The 23122-nt window shown below is 41.0% G+C and overlaps 2 protein-coding genes across 3 annotated transcripts in view; one reads left to right on the top strand and one right to left on the bottom strand.

Annotated features, from left to right (window-relative positions):
- Positions 1-10314, bottom strand: part of zfr (zinc finger RNA binding protein) — a 35034-nt gene extending 24720 nt beyond the window's left edge. Inside the window, exons 1-3 of one of the 2 annotated variants that reach the window (XM_063017937.1) lie at positions 10251-10314; positions 9946-10030; positions 187-463 (exon numbers count right to left, since the gene is read on the bottom strand). In XM_063017937.1, coding sequence (XP_062874007.1) covers positions 187-463; positions 9946-10030; positions 10251-10287 — 399 coding nt within the window. In that variant the 5' untranslated portion in view covers positions 10288-10314. The remainder of the gene's footprint in view (positions 1-186; positions 464-9945; positions 10031-10250) is intronic. The other variant, XM_063017938.1, reaches the window with a different exon arrangement.
- Positions 10315-15643: 5329 nt separating this feature from the next.
- Positions 15644-21548, top strand: sub1b (SUB1 regulator of transcription b). The gene is made up of 5 exons (XM_063017896.1): positions 15644-15745; positions 17209-17278; positions 17364-17483; positions 19126-19234; positions 21219-21548. Exons 2-5 carry the CDS (start codon positions 17210-17212, stop codon positions 21296-21298), a joined length of 378 nt encoding a protein of 125 aa, XP_062873966.1. The 5' UTR covers positions 15644-15745; position 17209; the 3' UTR covers positions 21299-21548.
- The last annotated feature ends 1574 nt before the right edge of the window (positions 21549-23122 follow it).

Consider the following 23122-nt stretch of genomic DNA (forward strand, 5'->3'; position numbering starts at 1 on the left):
TGCTTGAGAAATTTCCACATCTGACTTATCTATTAGTTCACAGAATGCTATTTTTAAAGCATCTGGACACCAGAAAACAAAGACTACAAATATTTCAAGAACGTCCTGTTGGAAAATACTTGGAGTAATTCAACCCATCTGAGGCCACAAACCCTTTTAACCCTATTACGTTTATTATGTCTTTACCTGATAGTTCTGGGAGGTGACAGGGGGAGGTGGCGGGGGCACTTCTGGCTGGCGCTGGGCATATCCGTAGTCGGTAGTGGCGTGGGCGGGTTGGTACCCTCCGTAGGCGGCTGCAGTGGCGGCGGCCGCAACGGCTGCGGGCCTGGCTACTGCGACGGTGGCGGCTGTCGGGGCGTAGGCTGCGGCCACAGTGTGAGCAGCCACGGGAGCTTGGTGCACGGTGTAGCTGGCCACGGTGGTGGGGTGAGTGTAGGCTACCCCGGCCGTCGGCTGCTGGCTGCAAGTGGAAGGCAGAGGGTTATTGTAGGAAGAGTTTAACTTCAACTTTAAATAAATCACCAATAAATCAGAACAATACATTATATGGAACATCATGCCGTCAATTAGAAGTTGTGCTGTATGTATATTTTTGACCCAGTTGATCATTGTTGTCAGAATTGGGGGTTTTGTGTTTCATCTGTTCACTTATTCCTATTTTTTCTAGCCCCCTCTAATCATCATTCATTTTAGTCATTTCTGATTCCCAATTGTGAATCCAGTGCCATTTGCACTGATCTGACACTTGATCTGATCAAACAGCCGGATTACCCCACACCCCCTCCGACATGCGTCCGACATGCATCCGCTTATCACCTGCCAGTTAACTCCATGTTCTAACTCTCCAATATGCCGCAGTAGCATGTAAGACCACTGCACCATCTGAACGCCCTGTTCACATATTCTAATGAGGCTGAGGTGCCATTCCAAAAGCTTTAGTGTAGTACGATGAAACCATCCCAAGTTTTTCCATAAATTAGGTCTTTGAATTGGTCATCTTTACTCTGTCAGGATTAAAATAGCCTGGCTAAGTATTTAAGGTGTTGCAACAAGACAGCGGTAACCTTTCCCCTTCATCCACCTCCTAAAACGATCCAGCTCCACTGGCACCATAACAGAACATACCAACAGCATAATGCTTGAGAGTAGAAACAGCGTTGTTCAGTTTGAATGTCAAAAAAGTATGTCAACACCCCTCCTAATTATTAAAATCCAACACTATGCATACATTATACAATCACAACGAATTTTACCATATATAGTGTTTTAGAGATTTAGAGAAACATCTGTGCATTAAAGGGAAAATACAAGACAGTCAATCCCTTGCAGCTGTATTGAAACAAACATGCTTCTGTCATTTGCATTTTCAGCATTTAGCAGACGCTCTTACCCAGAGCGACTTACAGAAGAGCTTCCACAGTAAACATTTCCCTACTCTAGTAAACAGTCCAAGGATACTACGGTGCCCCTGGAGCTGAGAGGGTTAAGGTCCCTGAGAGGGTCTAGGGCTCAACAGGGGCCACATGGCAGAGCCAGGAATCGAACTCTTAACCTTTCAATTGATAGCTGTCCCTTAAGATGCTATAGAAAATTTAGAAAGCCCATGTTAGTTCTCAGCTTGAGTAATTAGTAAAGAGGTGGGTCTTTGCATAGTAAAGTCCTTACTTGCATTTGTAGATGAACTAAGACAAAGTGAAAGCGAAATGTTTTGGATCATCAATGTACATGTTGGTGTTTGGCACTGGATATTAATCGAAGTTAAAAGTATATAATGAAACAAATTTGGACTTGAAGTTTAAAACTAAATAAAGTTAGAAACATCAAAACATACATGAGTTAAAATCTAGGACCCAAATTTTGTAATTTAGCTCAAAAAGTATGACCTAGATGATCCAATAGCTAATACACTTACTAATCCTCTACCACTGAAAGCATGAACGCAATGATATGGGATTTCTGGACGTGTCAGATATCTGTTACATACATCCGTCAATCCGGAAACATTTAAACACACAAAATATAGAATTGGTGACTAGATCCACTTGATTTGGCTGTTAATTATTTTTAAATTAAACTTTAAAATTAAATTAAGTGTGCGCCCAGGTTGCCACCGGTCAGCCGGGCGCCATCTAGCGGACATGATTGGCAGTGCCTGCAAGGAGGGATGACCAGACTACATGGGCGGGGTCTTCAAACGTTGTGTAAGGACCATATTTGGTGGATAGAGCGGAAAAGGGTTCCGTTAAGGGCTGTGCATGGGTATGAGGAGGCGTGAGCAGCAATATACCCTCCTTCCCCAGCAGCAGAAGACAAATTGACTACACTAAATTGGGTGAAAATACACATAAAATGTAATTAATTAATTAACAAGTGTAATAAATAACTAAGGCAGTAAAGTGAAATTACAGCAGGGTCTAGACCAAAACAATTGACCAAATGTAATCAAAATCATCAAGCAATATTATTGATGCATTTTGTTTTGCAGCAGAAGGGTTTTATATTACAAAATAAGCTTGACCAGGCTGCATTTAGAGCAGGGGTCTCAAACTCGCGGCCCGCAGGCCAGTTGCGGCCCGCAGGCCGATATTTTGTGGCCCCCGACATAACGTCAAAGTTCATTGTTAGTGCGGCCCGCACGGTTTTCTCACATGCACCTATTTTGCCGAGTCGTTGCACAACTCTTTACCCTTCGCATTTTATTATTTTTTTCACTTAGCAACGTATTTAGCAACGTCACTTGGCTGAAACGTGATTCAGAGCGACACCAAGTGGAAGGAAAATATATCCTGTCAGCCAGTGCAAGGTACAGAGGACAGAAAGGTGCGATCGCAAAAGAAAACGAATTTACCAAGAACAATTTAATCAAAAAGAGCAAGAATTTAAAATATATAAAACAGACAATGCACTTGATATTAAGAATTGAGAGGTGAAGTAACATGGACACCAGAGTTAGCTCAGTGGCAGAGAGATTTGGTAGAGCAGAAGGATGTGTAGGATGTAAACAAAAAGAATAAAATCTAGATCACTTTATTTATGAATGTGAAATGCATAAACACCTGAGAGATACATTTAATAATGATAAGAAAAACGAAGTGCTCAAAAAAGCTATGAACAACAAATTTTCAAATTCCTCTCAGAATATATAGAAAGGGCTTTCTGAATAATATCCCAAACACTCAGGTATTGGGCAGAGGTGGAAAGAGTACTAAAATATTGTACTCAGGTAAAAGTACTACTACTTTAAATAATTTTTACTGAAATACGAGTAAAATTACTAGTCTAAAAACCTACTCAAGTAAAAAAGTAACTCATTTAAAACATACTCAGAGTAAACGTTACTTCGTTACTTGTGTTAGTAAAAAAAAAAAATTCTTAACAATAGGGGGGGGGGGGGATTCTCTCCTGTGTAATGCAAACGGGACAAGTGGATATATCTCACAATAGTTGTTTTTAATTAAAATGTAATAGAAAAAACATGTTGATAGAACATTTAAAACATTTAGGGATGTGTAATGTCATTTTAGTACAGAACATCCCATAAAACATTTTCAAACTGTATAACCACTGAAGTTGGCATTAATTGTTGATTCTATAGACCAGCCTTCTTTTCATCACCAACAAATACCAAACAACAGTCATACTGCAAATCTCATAACTCAACACAAGTCACGGTTACAAGTAGGGGTGTAACGATACACTGCTCACGATTCGATTCACGATACTGAGCTCACGATTCGATTTTCTCACGATTATTTTTTTGAAGTGTAAACAGTGCAAAACAGTGCACATTTTCTTGCACATTTTTTAAACAAAAAAAAAACTTCAGTCCCTTGCAATTAAAGGTAATTACCAAGATCAGAGTACTTTACTGTAACCTAACAGGTTTACCAAATTTAAGTTACTTATTGCCATCTTAAATTGAAAATCAAAGTAATCAAACAAGCTCATTGAGCTGAACTGAGTCTTTAAACTAATTTTCTTTGTTGCATGAACTAATTTATTAACAAATTACATGTAAAATGAATTAATGTAAAAAAAAAACATTGTATCAAATGTTTATTATTTAAATGGCTTTATTTATATACTCAACATGGAACAGAGTGCCACAACAATAAATTATAAAATACAAAAACAAAGACCCATCTCAATTAGACCAAAAGGTCTGATTGTGTATATTACTTGTAAATTTGCATCTAGAGTGAAAGAACACATCAACAAAGCATCACTCAACAAAATATAAATGAAAATGTGCAAAAGGAAAAGCAGCATCCAGGTGACAGTATTTGTAAGTATTTAGTGAAGATTGGCATGCAGAAAAACCGAGCTCATCTTTGAGGGGTTGATCCTGTTTCTCCTTTGTTATGATCTGCCCTGTTTTGGAAAAGATTCTCTGAGGGGACAGATGTTGCTACAATACACAGTGACATGTACACGATGTGGGTCTCAGTGGGTCTGAACTTCTCTGTTAAAGTGGTTCCTCGTGTCCAAACTTTACTGTTTCCGGTCACTCATTTTCCTCACCTTTCCAGCGTGTAATGTCTGGCTACGTAAAGCGCAATGTAAAACTTCATCAAGTGCTCTCTCTCTCTCTCTCTCTCTCCCTCCTGTTCATGCGCACGCTGTCCGTGTGTGTATGTGTGTGTGTGTATGTAACCCCGCCCCTCCTGCTCAGTGTAAACACACAAACGTATCTTCACCAATCACGTGCGGCTTTAACGGAAAAAAAACCGAATCGGCTCCGGATCCTGCCGTTCATTTTAAAGAGCCGACTCTTAGAGCCGGACTGTTCGCGACCGACCCATCACTAATAAATTACAGAACGCACGTGCACTCGTACAATCGCGCCGATGTCCACGATGCACATCGCTACATTTTTGCATCGCGATGCATCGTGAAACGATGTATCGTTACACCCCTAGTTACAAGTGTTGTGACTTTCACTAAATGACCCAAAGAAAACCTTCAAGATGTAAGACAATTTTGGGAATAATGGATCTTTGAAGGTTTCTGGCAGCAAAGAGTAGGTAAAAGAAGCCTATGTTCTGAAGAATTGTTCATGTTCTGAACTGTTATTAATAAAGATTGAGAAGTTTGGATCAGTTGTACTTTTGTTTGGAATACCTGAAACCCTTTTTTGTGGAATACTTGATGTGGCCCAGCCGCTCCTAGACTCTACCTCCAGCGGCCCCCAGGTAAATTGAGTTTGAGACCCCTGATTTAGAGAAATCTGCCTGTAACAGACATGTAGTTAAAGTAATATATAAATAGACGTCTTCATGTAAAGGAATTATCTTTACAAAGTGAGTGGCGGTTACAGGCAAGGTGGCTGTATTATTGTGCTCGTACTGCAAGATGATGCAATCGATTCCTGATAATGAATTAAAGTTCTACAATGAATGTGTAAATTTTTACCCACATATGCTCAAACCAGACCTGGTTGATGAGACAGCATGGCATTTATATTGTGCTCTCTTATCCATAACTTCCATACCTCATTTTGGTAAAGCAACCCAACATCGCCTTGATCTATTCTAGAAGAGATCTGAATAGACATTAGTGATGACCCTGGATTGTAACCTGGGATTCATTAATACAGGGTTGTTGGATCAACCTGTTTACAATCCCAAACCAAATTACCGAGTACTGTATCTTTGCAAAACGTCAACATGGAAAGTGCAGTTTGTATCGTTTGTTAATGTGGGTGAACTGTTTTGTCCATAAACATCACATGGGACTTAAACTAGTATGTAAGAGTATGTACTTAGAGTATGTAAGAGGGCAAACAAGGTCCAGTTTGAACCTGTTTAGCTTGTTGCATCAGTATCATTTCCACAACAGATACTAGGCTCTGGGTCTCAGCATTAGCACATAGGGCTATCGCGCTAACCGCAATTTTGAAATACCGCGGTATAGACCAGCCAACCGCAGGGCATGCCAAGCAACCGCATCACCGCGATATTCACGTTTTTTCTTTCTTCTCTCTTTTTTTTTTTTGCAGGGTCCATCTTGTTTTATACGCTTACATTCGGGCGTAATAAATGTTAAATAAATTCATAATGAAAATGAGCTAGGAGCGACATTTTCCCGCAACCTGTTCGCATGCGTTGCTGCTGAGTGTCAGGCTTTGTGTTTTAAAATGTAAACAATCGCAACAGGAATTATAGGCAAGTTTATTAATGATTAAATTGAGTTCACACTCAATAAAATACTTGTAATTTAGACTATATTCAAACAGCCTTGGTGAACTAAAACACTTAATGATGGTTAATATGGCATTGCAGCCTGCAAATATTCTCTTTCTGGTCTTGCTGGAATGATTTAAATGTATTTTTTCCTTGAATAAAAATTTATTGAAACGAATAATAACTTAAAATGTAGTATATATTGTTATGTTAATTATATCTACTAAATAGATAGTTAATAGTGGCGCGATAACCAGGCTAGATTCCTCTGCTCTCTAAAGTCGCATGCACTGTTAGCTCGGACTTTATATTTAATCAAACATTTTTAGTACAACATACATAAATTATTTAAGTTTTTTTGCTCTACTATAAAATGTGGAGTACATTGTACTAATTTGAGTACACATTTAAATGTGCTAAAAGATTTAAGTTTACTAAACAAAAAAAATTACTTTTCTATCAGATTAACTTAAAAAAGTTAAGTTAAGGTAATAAAACAGAAAAACGCCACCATTTACATGTAAGTCGCCTTTTTTCAGCTTGCTGTTGGTGAATCAGGCAGCCATTTGTTTTAACTTTTGAAACCTGTTGTTGCAAATTACTTTTTACTTTTCATTGAAGGCTTTTTGCAAAAGTAAACTTGTCTTCCTGAAATGTCTTTTGTGAAGTGGAACCTTTGTTAAACTAAGTGGACAAACATTTTCTTCCTCATTATGCTATTTTTGAGTAGCATGTACACCAGTCTGATGGGGCTTTTTCATCTTCCGTCTAATTTTGGTAAGTGTTGTACTTTACTTAACAATTTTGTTTAAAATAAATGATCTTAATGTTGACACTAAATAAATAATCAAACAGCGCTGCTTTATTTGCCGTATTTAGGCTACATGCTAGCATGTTAGCATGCTAGCCTTCATACGAAGCAAAGAGTGTGCTGGCTTGCTTTATTTTAATCCTTAAATTAATGCTATTAATGTTGATTTTAATACTTCTGTTGTTTCTTTTTGTTGTTTTACAGGTTCATGGTTACTGTGAGGAGCTGTTTGTGTTTCATCAGAACTTTATATACAGTTTGTACAGTTTTAAAGATGTTTTCTTGACATGTTGTATTTTAAGTAAATACTTCTGAAGTGAAATAAAGAAAAATAATTTTATAATTGTGTCTGTTTCTCTATAAACATTTGTAATTCATATTTAAAATGTAATTAACATGAAAACTAAGAAGAAATCAATAGTTTTTTCCATTGAGCTCAAGATATTAAGTAGAATTATTGGGAAAAGCAGTTGGTATAACAAAAACAAGAAAGTTTAATCAACTTGCCTTTTAGGTGTAATAACTTAATGTTTTAAGTTATGCTAACTCAAGTTTTCATTATACATTACTTAACTTTTTTAAGGCAACCGGTTTCCTCAAATTTTTTAAGTAGATTGAACTTATCCGGGCTTACAGTGTGCAGGTGCAGTACGTGTGTATTAGTGCAACATCGGTAACGCCGGAAACATCGCTACCCCACTCAGATCCTCTCTAAACCACATCAGGTGAACATGTTGGTTTTTCTAGCGCGCATGATAACGCAGGTTTAAACTCTTACAGACTTTATTCTTTATTCTATGTTTTTTTTTACCATATTTTGATTAGATGTGCGTTTAAAATATTTAGCCTAAACTCTTTTTTTTTTTCGTTTCAGTGCATATCTAGCCTAGAAGCTAAATTTAAACCTTTTTTTTTAATAAAGAAAAGACGCGCATCCCTGCTCTGTTCTGTATTTAACATTAAACACGCATTTCATTGGTCTTAAAGCCGTCTCATCTTTGTCATTATAAAGCAATAATATACCGAATCGTGGCCTAACAATAAAGCTTGTTTATATAGCTCTAAAATCCAGATAAATTAAGTAATTTTCACACAAAAAAAAAGAAAAAAAAAAAGAAAAAAAAAAAGCGCGATATCACCACATACCACGATATTCAGACAGGTTGAATATCGCAAGGGGAAATTCTTTCACCACGACAGCTCTATTAGCACATGCTTAATTAAGATTTAAAAATTCAGACATGAGCAATTTACTGTATATAGAACATAGAGTATACGCCAGTTAGGCATAACATTATGACCACCTGCTTGTTTCCACACTCACTGTGCATTTTATCAGCTCCACTTACCATATAGAAGCACTTTGTAGTTCTACAATTACTGACTGTAGTCCATATGTTTCTCTGCATGCTTTGTTAGCCCCCTTTCATGCAGTTCTTCAATGGTCAGGACCCCCAAAGAGTAGGTATTATTTGGGTGGTGGGTCATTATCAGCACTGCAGTGACACTGACATACATGGTGGTGGTGTGTTAGTGTGTGTTGTGCTGGTATGAGTGGATCAGACAGCAGCACTGATGGAGTTTTTAAACACCTCACTGTCACTACTGGACTGAGAATAGTCCACCAACCAAAAACATCCAGCCAACTGCACCCCGTGGGCAGCATCCTGTGACCACTGATGAAGGTCTAAAAGATGACCAACTCAAACCCCAGCAATAGATGAGCGATCGTCTCTGACTTTACATCTACAAGGTGGACCGACTAGGTAGGAGTGTCTAATACCGTGGACAGTGAGTGGACACGGTATTTAAGAACTCCAGCAGCTCTGCTGTGTCTGATCCACTCATACCAGCACAACACACACTAACACACCACCACCATGTCAGTGTCACTGCAGCGCTGAGAATGACCCAACACCCAAGTAATACCTGCTCTGTGGGGGTCCTGACCACTGAAGAACAGGGTGAAAGCAAGGTAAAAAGGTATGTAGAGAAACAGATGGACTACAGTCAGTAATTGTAGAACTACAAAGTGCTTCTATATGGTAAGTGGAACTGATAAAATGGACAGTGAGCGTAGAAACCAGGAGGTGGTTTTCATGTTATAGCTAAACTGTGTATATATTATATACTGTATATGTATACATATTAATGCATAGGGGTAAAACAACTCGATCAAGGTAACTTTGAAGGAATATTTTGTAATTCCAGCCCTAATAATAAACTCAGAGCTCAGCAAGACTGTAGGAGTAAAAAACAGACCAGGTGACATTCAGGGAGTCCTTGAAAACTGTCTATTTGAGACTCCTTTAAATACAGCACCAGGGTTTAGGGTCAGAGCACTACAGCCATACTCGTAAACAATAAGATGAAGGTGTAGTCCAGTACGAACACAAAAAGCATGACCCTGTGATGTCTGAAGAGTCAAAGCTGGCACTACTTTGCCTGGTTGGTATAATAAATGCCACATAATGACAGCTGATGATGAAACACTGGCATTGTCCAACAAAGTCTGTGTTAGATCTAGTCTGGATGAATAGACCAAGTCTAAAAACGTGTCAAATGCCAATACAGAATCGAGTGTTCAGTAATTGCTGGGTAGGTCTGTAAGGTAAGCCTGATCGGATGATAGCTTTCAGTGGCATTACTCTGTAATGGAAGGACTGCAATACAATGCAAGATCAGCTCAGATCTGTTCCTCTAGGCAATGCTCGTTAGATCGCACCCGAACCCGACTGTCAATTACTTAGGAACCAGTTCCACGATGCAGTGAATCACTTGGATGGATTCAGCACCGCATAGCGCCTCCCGACTCCTGCTCCCCCTCCCCCACTCTCGAACAAAGCAACGTCAATAAGGTGAAATCACACTGGTTTGAAGGGATCCTGAGCACATGTTAGTGATTACGAGCATCATAACCGCAGACATAAGCCAGCACAAAGCGCTTACCTGTACTGCGCAGCCGCACCGTGGGTAAATCCAAAGTAATTGCCGCCGGTAGCCATTTTGGCATCTTCACCTAACCGGCTGGGCACTGCGGAGAGATACAGGGAGGTTAAGCGCTAGCTTAGCATGCTAACTCCCTATGCTAACTAGCAACCACACAGACGCCGCATTATCTATAATCCCAAACGTGACCAAAAACTAAGTGTAAATAAGCTCTACTTGGCTTATTAAACATTTATAACTGCTCAGAATTCATATGCGCTGCTATTAAACTTCTAGTCGATATGTTTTTATGACATTTTACTCACCGTAGGTGAAGGAGACCACAGGACATATAGGAATCATTGGTTTCTACTTTACGGACAAGCTCTTGACGACCGACGCCGCTGCCCTTATATAAGCGTGTCATAACAGGAAGTACGTCGTGTTCTAAACGCTCCGTCCGGAAAGGATGCTGGGAATTGTAGTTCCACAATATTAAACTCCACTCAAACTCTAAATGAGCTTTATTATTATTATTTTTTTAAATCAGCAATATTACATAAACATACATACAGCATATATGAACACATTATCAAAAAAAGACCTCGCTTTAATTTTAATTTTAACACTAGACAAAGTATGTTGAACAACAGCAAAGAAATAAAAAATATAAACATAAAAGAAAAAACAAAGCCAGAGGAATTACAATCATCTAAAATAAATCTTGTACCAAAAGTATATTATATACTACAATGAAAGTCAATAAAAGATAAATAAGTAAATAAATAAAAATCTCCTTAGAAAATGCTATCCTTATATAAATTTAAAATGTTTTAAAACAGTTACCAATTTACATAATTTCTTGTTTAACGAGGGGCTCAAGGAATTTATTGTTTGTAAATATATTTTCAAATCTGAATTTATAAAAGAAATAAAAGATGCCAATTCTTTCGCATTTTTAACTTTATGAATATAATATTTAGCTAGTATTATTATTAAGTTAATTATATAAGACTCAATCGGCCGGAAAATAGGGTTATCAAATATATAAAAAATATATTGACTTTTAATTGGAATATCTTTACCAATTTTTTTCCCCAAATCCCAGAACACATCTACCCAAAAGGAAAATGTATAGACACATTCAAAACATAAATGATTAATGGATTAATGGATAAGAAGGTTCCTAATATACTGTATTTGTTATAAATTTTTTATTCATTATATTAATCCTTTCAACATAAATATTAAGATCTAAGGACAATGTGTTGTTGGGATTGTAAAAATTACCTTTGCAAAGAGAAAAAAAAAACCATCTGGAATAGCATCACAAATTTTTTTGTATTGTATTTTTGAACAAATGTTCCTATTTATATAAAAAAAGTCAGAAAAAGAAAGAAGTTAAGCATTTCTATTAATTAAATGGTGAATAAATATTAAATTCTTTTCAAACAATGATTGAACAAAAACATTTTTTCCTTTATAGGCTATGTGTTCATTATTCCATAACACAAATTTATGGGGGGGGGGGGGGATTGTGTTTATAAATCAATTGCCAATATAAAAGGGATTGCTTGTGAAAAGCAGAAAGCTTAATAGGAAGCTTGGACACTTTGAGTAAAAAATTCAAACCGCTAATCTTAATAAGGATAAACAAAATAAGCTTTATTAGCATGGAAAATAAGGACATTCGTATTGCCAAAGCTCAGTTACAGAGAAAAAAAAAATTACAATAAGAAAGAACAAATATATACAAAACAGTTACAGGTGCAAAAAATAAAATAGAATAAAAGAATCATAAAAACAGTGCAAATAATAACATTAAAAATAATAACATTTACAGTTATGAGGTAGTCATAAAAATTAGTTATATATCAGTTTTATTCCATATATATATCAGTGTTTGCTATATATTTCCTCTTTGGCTTGCCATAACACATGCATAATAGGTGCAGCCAATGTGGGGGCAGTGAGGTGGGTGGTTGAGTTCAAGTCGTGGAGGGCCCCCCCCTGCCATGGGCCCCAGTGCACCTGCCCCCCCTGTAGTTACGCCACTGTGTGTGTGTGTGTGTGTGTGTGAGACATGGTCACCCACTGTCCCTCACCTGGTGGCATGTGTGTGTATAGAGTGCTGCTAGTGTGCAGCTTTCTCTGTGCTCCCCCAGTAGGTGGGGCAGTTTGTCAGGGTCTGGGACGGAGTTGAAGTCGGGGTTGATGTTGTTAAATTTGGGGAAGAATTGGGCCCGGATGTGATGGTATTTGGTGCATTTACATTTACATTTTCGGCATTTAGCAGACGCTCTTATCCAGAGCGAAGTGAAGTGCTTTCATAGTGAACATTACCTTACTCTAGTTTATGTAGACAGTCCAAGAACACACATCTACTGAAACCCTGATAGAACTAACGTTTTAGATGTTCGGACAGACAGAAGAAGCTCGTTCCACCACTTAGGTGCCAGTACAGAGAAAAGCCTTGGTGCTTGCCTTCCTCAAGTCCTGGGTGGAGGATCAAGTCGAGCGAGACTAGTGGCTCGGAGGTTACGTGGTACAGAGCGGGGTTTGATAAGAACACGAAGGTAGCTTGGGGCTAGTCCATTTTTGGCTTTGTAGGCCAGCATCAGTGTTTTAAACTGAATGTGTGCAGCTACAGGAAACCAGTGAAGAGAACGCAGCAGTGGGGTGATGTGGCAGTGTTTAGGTTGGTTAAAAACCAGACAAGCAGCTGCATTTTGAATGAGCTGCAGAGGTTTAATAGTGGACATGGGAGCACCTGCCAGGAGGGAGTTGCTGTAGTCCAACCGTGAGATTACAAGTGACTGCACAAGAGTCTGAGTAGCTTCCATGGAGAGAAATGGCCGAATCTTTCTGATGTTGTACAGGAGAAAGCAGCACGATCTTGTCATGTTGGCTACATGAGGAGAGAAGGTCAGCTGGTTATCCAGGACAACATCAAGGCTTCTTACATTATCAGATGGTCTGATCTGGGAGTCATCAAGAGAGATGACTAGGTCCTGGGTTGGAGATTGATTTCCAGGAATAAGCAACAGCTCTGTCTTGCTGGGATTGAGTTTTAGATGATGAGCTGTGCATTGGGTGAGGAAGTGCAGCTCCGTCTCTACTGTACTGAGAGTGCAGTACTGGCACAGCCTCTCCTCCTGGGGCAGCCAGGACAGGGTGTGTCGCCCCATCTTCATGGCCAGGTCGTGTGCGCTTAGTCTGTACCCCGTCAAGAGGGCGAAAGAAAGTGCCTCAGTGGGTAGCACCATCGCCTCACAGCAAGAAGGTCCTGGGTTCGATCCCCAGGTGGGGTGGTTCGTGTCCTTTCTGTGTGGAGTTTGCATGTTCTCCCTGTGGCCGTGTGGGTTCTCCGGGTGCTCCAGTTTCCTCCCATAGTCCAAAGACATGCAAGTGAGGTGAATTGGAGATACTAAATTGTCCAAGACTGTGTTTGATATAACCTTGTGAACTGATTAACCTTGTGTAATGAGTAACTACCGTTCCTGTCATGAATGTAACCAAAGTGTAAAACATGATGATAAAATCCTAATAAACAAACAAACTCTCTGTGCTCCCCCAGTAGGTGGGGCAGTTTGTCGGGGTCTGGGAGGGAGTTAAATTTGTGCTGGCACAGCCTCTCCTCCCAGGTGTGTCACCCTGTCTCCACGGCCAGGTCGTGTGCGCTCAGTCTGTACTCTGTCAAGCGGGCGGCACAGTGCCTCAGTGGGTAGCACCGTCGCCTCACAGCAATACGGTCCTGGGTTCGTTCCCCAGGTGGGGCGGTCCGGGTCCTTTCTGTGTGGAGTTTGCATGTTCTCCCCGTATCTGTGTGGGTTTCCTCCGGGAGCTCCGGTTTCCTCCCACAGTCCAAAGACATGCAAGTGAGGTGAATTGGAGATACAAAATTGTCCATGACTGTGTTTGATATTGAACTTGTGAACTGATGAATCTTGTGTAACGAGTAACTACCATTTCTGTCATGAATGTAACCAAAGTGTAAAACATGATGTTAAAATCCTAATAAATTAATAGTAAATTTAGTTTGCTGTAGGTACTATCCTGACTAGAGCTGGGCGGTTTGTGAATCACCCGGGTTAATGATTTGAATCTTTGTACTGAATCAGGAATCACAAGTCCTAAATCTCAATTAACCCAGATCCTATGAGTCCTCTGACTGGCTGCTGCTAAGTACACAAGGCGAGTGAGCAATAAGTTAAATATTCCAATAAACAAGCAGTTAAACACACTGGTGTTCGTTATGTGGCTGATATTATGCACATGCTATTTAACAGTAGTAGTGGTATAGATTAGTTTGTTTGTTTGTTTATTAGGATTTTAACGTCATGTTTTACACTTTGGTCACATTCATGACAAGAACGGTAGTTACTCATTACACAAGGTTCATCAGTTCACAAGGTTCACAGTCATGGACAATTTAGTGTCTCCAATTCACCTCACTTGCATGTCTTTGGACTGTGGGAGGAATCAGAGCTCCCGGAAACAAGCAAACTCCACACAGAAAGGACCTGGACTGCCCCACCTGGGGATCGAACCCAGGACCTTCTTGCTGTGAGGCGACAGTGCTACCCACTTAGCCACCGTGCTGCCCGTATAGATTAGTAATGCAGCATATTTTCTTGTAAGCAAAACAACAACAAAATGTAGTTATATTATTATTAAAATGTAAATGCTTACAGCTGTGGCGTAACTAGGAGCTCATGGGCCCGAGTGCAAAAATGTTGGGCCCCCCTCAACAAATGTTTAGGCATGTTTTATTCCATATATATCAGTGTTTGCTATATATTTCCTTGCTGGCTTGCCATAATACATGCATAATACATGCAGCCATGTTAAGAGTTCATGTCGTGAAGGGCCCCCCCTGCCATGGGCCCCAGTGCACCTGCCCCCCATGCCCCCCCTGTAGTTACGCCACTGGCTTACAGGCTACTTTAGGACTGTACCACTTAAGGAGTATCATAACCCTTCACCATGGTAATTTATTGGTTTTGGTGCCACTGTGGCCGCCTGACTGGGTGAAGTTGCCATGGCAATATGTTGTTGACCATCCCCTTTGAACCCTTGACCCATTATAATACCTATCTGATTAGTAGGTGAGTCCACCCCACTCTCCCCTATAATCAAGATTCCACTTAGAATCAGTATCAACTTGTCACTGACAAGAGAAGTTTGAGGTGCAAAGAGAATTAAGAGAATTAAGAGAGCATGCAGTAAATCAATCGCAATCAAGATGTCAGCACAAGTGACTCAAGTGAACCGGATCACATTACCGAATGACTCAGATTAACCCGAGTCCATAAAATGAACCGAATATACCACCACTAACTGACTACCCACTGTCATGTCCTCCTTTTTGGGGTTATTAAAAGTGGCCACCCTAACTATGAGGTGGATACTAGCTGAGTGACTGTATTACTGAGTAATTAATATTGTCATTAATATGTATATTGGGCCATTTATTTGATTATTTCATGACATTAGATGGAATATAATATAAAATATTTAGAATGTTTTGTTTTATTAACCAAAAATCCACAATACTACATTTACCAGTTATATTTACTTGCACGTGGCCATGCTCAAGCTAATCGTCGTAAAAACCCAGAGAAGCGTCACTGACTCTTGACGTGATTGGTTCACACTGTCTCACGTGACGTGAGCCGGGCGTTTCAACGTGTTGATATTGTCGCGCGGCAGTGTACTATCTCTGTGGTGTGTGAAAGTCTTTGGCCTCGTGTTATCGGTACCTAGATTTACCGTCGATATAAATACAGAACGTGTTGCTACAGCATCCAGATCGTCGAATGTAAGTCAGGGTGATTGTGTGGGAATATTTGACAACCATTACAAAGGTTAAATTAGTTTGGCATGAGGTAGAACAGTGGGCACAAAGAGCAGTGACAGTTTAATCCTGACCATGCTGCTCTGCAGAGCTAACTGTTCTATTAAATGCCTGAAGTCTGTATAGAACGCATATCATGCTACACACACTCACACACACACACACACACACACACACACACACACACACACACACACACACACACACACACACACACACACACGCTTCTATTTGTCTCATACTAATATTAAATATGAATTTGCTTTTTACATAGAAGATACACCGATCAGCCATAACATTAAAACCACCTCCTTGTTTCTACACTCACTGTCCATTTTATCATCTTCACTTACCATATAGAAGCACTTTGTAGTTCTACAATTACTGACTGTAGTCCATCTGTTTCTCGGCATGCTTTGTTAGCGACCTTTCATGCTGTTCTTTAAATGGTCAGGACTCTCCCAGGACCACTACAGAGCAGGTATTATTTGGGTGGTGGATCATTTTCAGCACTGCAGTGACATTGACGATTGATGGTGGTGTGTTAGTGTGTGTTGTGCTGGTATGAGTGGATCAGACACAGCAATGCTGATGCAGTTTTTAAACACTTTACTGTCACTGCTGGACTTAGAATAGTCCACCAACCAAAAACATCCAGCCAACAGCGCCCCATGGGCAGCGTCCTTTGACCACTAATGAATGTCTAGAAGATGACCAACTGACTTTACATCTACAAGGTGGACCAACTAGGTAGGAGTGTCTAACATAGTGGACAGTGAGTGGACACGGTATTTAAAAACTTCAGCAGCACTGCTGTGTCTGATCCACTCATACCAGCACAACACACACTAACACACCACCACCATGTCATTGTCACTGCAGTGCTGAGAATGATCCACCACCTAAATAATACCTGCTCTGTGGTGGTCCTGTGGGGGTCGTGACCATTGAAGAACAGCATGAAAGGGGGGTAACAAAGCATGCAGAGAAACAGATTGACTACAGTCAGTAATTGTAGAACTACGAAGTGCTTCTTTATGGTGGAGCTGATAAAATGGACAGTAAATGTAGAAACAAGGAGGTGGTTTTAATGTTATGGCTGATCAGTGTATGCTACAGAGATGTGAGCCAAGCAGAAATCTCAGATCTCTAGAAACTGGTCAGTAAGTCCAGCCTAAGGTGAAGACTAAACACGGAGGAGCGGCTTTAGCTACTATGCTGCTTTTAAATGGATCGTTAGAAGATTCCTGACCCTTGATCCCTGGCTTGCTTACCAATTAGTAATATTACAAATAATTAAGTCTTTGCAGTATGAAGCGTTTCAGATCAGTAGCTTGATGCCACGACTATGATCTTCCTTGCTTAAACATATGGTGGCAGTGTTTGCTAACATTTGACACTAACAGTTCTGCCCTTGTCTTCCTCAGCATGCCCAAATCAAAAGAAGTGCCGTCCACCACGTCCGGCAGTGACTCGGACAGTGAAGCTGAAACAAAAGTAGGATCTTTTTATACGTCACAAATCACATATTAATGCCCTGTCCAAGCATTACAATAACTGACTGTATGGCTTGTTCTCCCAGGCTAAGAGAAAGAAGGCGAGCGCAGTGGAGAAGCCTGCTAAAAAACAGAAAAGCGGCGAGACCTCCAAGCCTAGCAGCTCCGCCAAGAGCGACAGAAGTGCTCCTGATAACATGTTCCAGGTTCGGTCTGGCTTCTCCACATATTCACCTTGTTCTCAGGCATTTATAAGGCTGCTGATTAGTATGGTAGACAACAACTATTGGCACTTATGACTTACTAGGCCTTTGGGGACGGCTAGTTGTGGCTTTGTGGTATTTATTGTGGTACTTTTTGGCTGTAAACTGTGCATTTACACTGAATGTACAAAAGTATTAGGACAACAACAGTTGCTAACCGGTATAATAAATCAGTTATATAAAGGAAGTTTGCTATAACAGTTTAGAAAAGGACCTTGTTGTCCTATCATGATTGTGCTCCTGTACACAAAGCAAGGTCTATAAAGAAACACCAGTGTCCAGCCACACAAATGCTGTCATCTTTTGACTGAATGGGCAGAAATTCCCACAGACACATTTCAAAGTCTTGTGAGGATCCTTCTCAGATGACTCAGGTCACTCTATATTAATACCATTCATTTCTGAAATGGGATGTCCAACAAGCTGGTCAGGTGTCCAAATACTTTTGACCATTTAGTGTTAAGTTTAATACTTCCCTAAATTTGGTCATACGTATCCTAAATGAGTGCCCATGAAATGAGTGCACATGCGCTGCTCATATATTTTTGTCCATATAATGCACACATGGGCGGCACGACGGCTCAGTGGGTAGCACTATCACCTCACAGCAAAAGGGTCCTGGGTTCGATTCCAAGGCAGAGCAGCCTGGGTCCTTTCTGTGTGGAGTTTGTATGTTCTCCCCATGTCTGTGTGGCTTTCCTCCGGGAGCTCCGGTTTCCTCCGACAGTACAAAGTCATACAAGTGAGGTGAATTGGAGATACAAAATTGTCATGACTGTGTAATGTTTAGATTAAGTGCTTGGTAAAGGGGTGAGTCTTTAATCTTTTAAGTTGTAAACAGTTTCCAATATTTTGTCCACCTGTTATACACCGATCAGCCATAACATTAAAACCACCTCCTTGTTTCTACACTCACTATCCATATAGAAGCACTTTGTAGTTCTACAATTACTGAGTGTAGTCCATCTGTTTCTCTACATACTTTTTTAGCCTGTTTTCACCCTGTTCTTCAATGGTCAGGACCCCCACAGGACCACCACAGAGTAGGGATTATTTAGGTGGTGGATGATTCTCAGCACTGCAGTGACACTGACATGATGGTGGTGTGTTAGTGTGTGTTGTGCTGGTATGAGTGGATCAGACACAGCAGTGCTGCTGGAGTTTTTAAATACCATGTCCACTCACTGTCCACTCTATTAGACACTCCTACCTAGTTGGTCCACCTTTTTGAGTTGAGTGCTGTTTGAGTTGGTCATTTTCTAGACCTTCATCAGTGGTCACAGGATGCTGCCCACGGGGCACTGTTGGCTGGATATTTTTGGTTGGTGGACTATTCTCAGTCCAGCAGTGACATTGAGGTATTTAAAAACCTGCTCTGTGGTGGTCCTGGGAGAGTCCTGCTACAAAGTGTTTCTATATGGTAAGTGGAGCTGATAAAATGGACAGTGAGTGTAGAAACAAGGAGGTGGTTTTAATGTTATGGCTGATCAGCGTAGCTCTTAGTGCTTAGTAATCTTTGAATTGTTTTCCAATATTTTGTCCACTGCTTATTTTAACCCAATAACCCAGTTAATGTCTCTTCCAGATTGGAAAGATGCGATACGTTAGCGTCAGAGATTTTAAAGGGAAAGTTTTGATCGACCTACGTGAATACTGGAATGACCAATCAGGTGACATGAAGCCTGGCAAAAAAGGTACGTGTTACTTAAATCTGCTGCTCCTGGTTTTACACTCAGAGATTATACAGATCTGTTAAGCCTGTTATAGTTAAATTAGCTTAATTTTATCCCCGCACTGATTGAGGAGAATGAAGCTAACCCACGCCCCCTCCGACACGTGGGCAGCAGCCGTATGCATTTTGTCACCTACACTAGACGAGATCAGCTGCAGATCAACTGCGGATCAGCTCTGTGTACGGAGAGACACCCTGATCAACGCACTCCTTCCCCGCCCCTATGCAGGCGCCATCAACCAGCCAGCAGAGGTCGTAATTGCATCAGTTATGAGAGAGTCCTTATCCGGCTTAATATCCCACCCCTATATGAACAACAGGCCAATCGTTGTTTATGTGGCCGCTCATGAATGTACTGTCCAGCCATGATTATAGCCATAGTAGCGAACATGGCATTAAGAATTAAACAAACCAACACTTACATGTATCAGAGTCTGGTCGTGACTTGGCCGTGCCTGAGAATGGGAGAGGTCAGAGTGGATAAAGCCCCCTTGTCACTGCAACAGCTCCTTCTACCATCTGGTTGAGGCATCGCCATGAGCTGTTGAACCTCTCAAAGAATCCACCACCTGCTGGCATAAAGATGCTAAACAGTAAGAAGGGTCTGGGTTCCATTCCCCGTCCTTTCTGTGTGGAGTTTGCTTGTTTTCCCTGTATCCATCTGGGTTTCCTGCGACAAGCCCAAAGACCTAGAGTCAGGTCAATTTGAGCTACTAGAAATCGCCCTAAGTGCGAGTGAGTGTGTATGCTTTGTGATGGACTGGCGACCTGTGCAGGGTGTTTCCTGCCTTTTGCCCAATGAATCGAATCCAGTGCGACCCTGACCAGGATAAAGCAGGGGTAAAACAGACCATGTATGTGTAAAGTGAATGCATTTGCACATGAATGAGCGTGTTAGTTTAGGGGAATGAGGAATAGGGAATCACCTTCTACAGTTCGGCAGAGGCGTTGGGATGAGCGGTGGTGGAACACAAAGGGTATAGCGTGTTCCTCCTTGTTTGTCCGAGCTCTCTGTAGGACTCCTGCTTTGCACTGTGCCACTTCTAAGCCTAAGAAGATGTTGTGAAAGCAGCAGGGGTGCCAGAGTGTTCTGGGAAATTCAGGATATACACCGATCAGCCATAACGTTAAAACCTCGTCCTTGTTTCTACACTCACTGTCTATTTTATCAGCTCCACTTACCATATAGAAGCACTTTGTAGTTCTACAATTACTGACTGTAGTCCATCTGTTTCTCTGCATGCTTTGTTAGCCTTCTTTCATGCTGTTCTTCAATGGTCAGGACCCCCACAGGACCACTACAGAGCAGGTATTATTTGGGTAGTGGATCATTCTTAGCACTGCAGTGACACTGACATGGTGGTGGTGTGTTAGTGTGTGTTGTGCTGGTATGAGTGGATCAGACACAGCAGCGCTGCTGGAGTTTTTAAACACCTCACTGTCACTGCTGGACTGAGAATAGTCCACCAACCAAAAATATCCAGCCAACAGCGCCCTGTGGGCAGCGTCCTGTGACCACTGATGAACATCTAGAAGATGACCAACTCAAACAGCAGCAATAGATGAGCGATCGTCTCTGACTTTACATCTACAAGGTGGACCAACTAGGTAGGAGTGTCTAATAGAGTGGACAGTGAGTGGACATGGTATTTAAAAACTCCAGCAGCGCTGCTGTGTCTGATCCACTCATATCAGCACAACACACTGTCAGTCACGGCAGTGCTGAGAATGATCCACCACCTGAATAATACCTGCTCTGTGGTGGTCCTGGGAGAGTCCTGACCATTGAAGAACAGGGTAAAAGCAGTCAGTAATTGTAGAACTACAAAGTGCTCCTATATGGTAAGTGGAGCTGATAACATGGACAGTAAGTGTAGAAACAAGGAGGTGGTTTTAATGTTATGGTTGATCGGTGTATCCAAACTGACCTAATTCTTTGTCCTCAGGTATCTCGCTGAACGCGGAGCAGTGGAACCAGCTGAAGGAACAAATGTCAGACATCGATGATGCCATAAGAAGATTATAAAATAGACCAGACGTGCTTGGACGGAGCGTTTTTAGAGCTTAATTCTTTATATCGAGCACTGTTTAAAACACGTGGTTTTTTTGGTTCAGTTTATGTGGTTAAGTTTTGGTTCGCCTTGGTTATGTTCGGAATTTAAATCCGCTTCTTATTATTAGCTGTAGGAATTGAAATCGCTACACTGTTATACATACTACTGTATATACTTTATACTTGGTGTACGGAATACGGAATAAAGGCCACGAATGATGAACGACGTTTGGGTGGTTTCTTAGTGAAATATGTTTGTCATTTTGGGTTTGGACCCTCTCAGCGGCGTGTCACTTAAAATACGAGCTAGAGAAATGGGAAATGGGAACTACTAGCCTGGCTTCCAATCAATGGATCCCGGATTGGCACGGCTTTGCACGGCAGAAAAGGACGACCCAGTGCCTGTGGTGGTTTGCATTTAGTGTTGTGTGTGTGTGTGTGAGGGAGATTTGCTCGCCTTAGCGTGGGAGCAGGAATTATAATTGTCCATACACCCACTCAGACATAGACCAGACTCCAGTGCAACAACAGCCCTTTCACAGAGAGCTGTCCAGAAGAGCCATCTTGCATCAATTGCATTTGCTGACAAAAATTAAATCAGGCTTTAAACTCCCAGTAGCCGGCGCGTTTGCCAGCGCCAGTCTCGGAGATGACGCGGCTTACAGTGTTGCGTGCAAAGCTTGATATTATTTAGCATTAAGCGAGGGGGCAAGTGCATCAGGTCACTTAGGGAACATGTTATTTAGAGTATACACCGATCAGGCATAACATTAAGAGCACTTTCCTAATATTGTATTGGTCCCCCTTTTGCTGCCAAAACAGCCCTGACCCGTTGAGACATGGACTCCACTAGACTCCTGAAGGTGTGCTGTGGTATCTGGCACCAAGACGTTACTAGCAGATCCTTTAACTCCTCTAAGTAGTGAGGTGGGGCTTCCATGGCTCGGACTTGTTTGTCCAGCACATCCCATAGATGCTCGATTGGATTGAGATCTGGGAAATTTGGAGGCCAAGTCAACACCTCAAACTCGTTGTTGTGCTCCTCAAACCATTCCTAAAGCATTTTTGCTTTGTGGTTTTGTGTACATGATCTGTAACAATACCTAGGTAGGTGGTAAGTGTCAAAGTAACATCCACATGGATGGCAGGACTCAAGGTTTCCCTGCAGAACATTGCCCAAAGCATCACGCTGCCTCTGCCGGCTTGCCTTCTTCCCATAGTGCATCCGGGTGGCATGTGTTTCCCAGGTACAGTGGTGTTAAAAAAAAAAATAGCAGTCCAACATCATTAACCTGATAAATCACTGTTTTTAGTAGAAATGCTATTTCTACATAGCAAAAAATTAGCTTGAAAGTGTAGTAGAGTCATGAAAACAAAACAAACCCAACAATTAGGACATGCATGCTGCTCATTCTGAGTAATCGAAGCATTGATTAAAAGGGGGTTGTTCAAAATAATAGCAGTGAGGAGTTCAATTGGTGAAGTCATTCATTCTGCAGAAGAACGTGTGTCAATTTTGGCCCTTATTTAAGGTAGGAGGGTGGCAAATGTTGCACAGGTTGGTCATAGCGCATTTCCTTCTGAAATACTGGGTAAAATGGGTTGTTCCAGACATTGTTCTGATGAACAGAGTACTTTGATTAAAAAGTTGATCGTAGAGGGAAAAACATACAGAGAAATGCAGCAAATTATAGGCTGCTCAGCTAAAATGATCTCAAATGCCTTGAAGTGACAACCAAAACCTGAAAGACACGGAAGGAAGTGTGGAACTACTGTTCAAATGGATCGAAGAATAGC

The sequence above is a fragment of the Trichomycterus rosablanca genome, chromosome 21 (assembly GCF_030014385.1).
Source record: "Trichomycterus rosablanca isolate fTriRos1 chromosome 21, fTriRos1.hap1, whole genome shotgun sequence".
Taxonomy (NCBI): domain Eukaryota; kingdom Metazoa; phylum Chordata; class Actinopteri; order Siluriformes; family Trichomycteridae; genus Trichomycterus; species Trichomycterus rosablanca.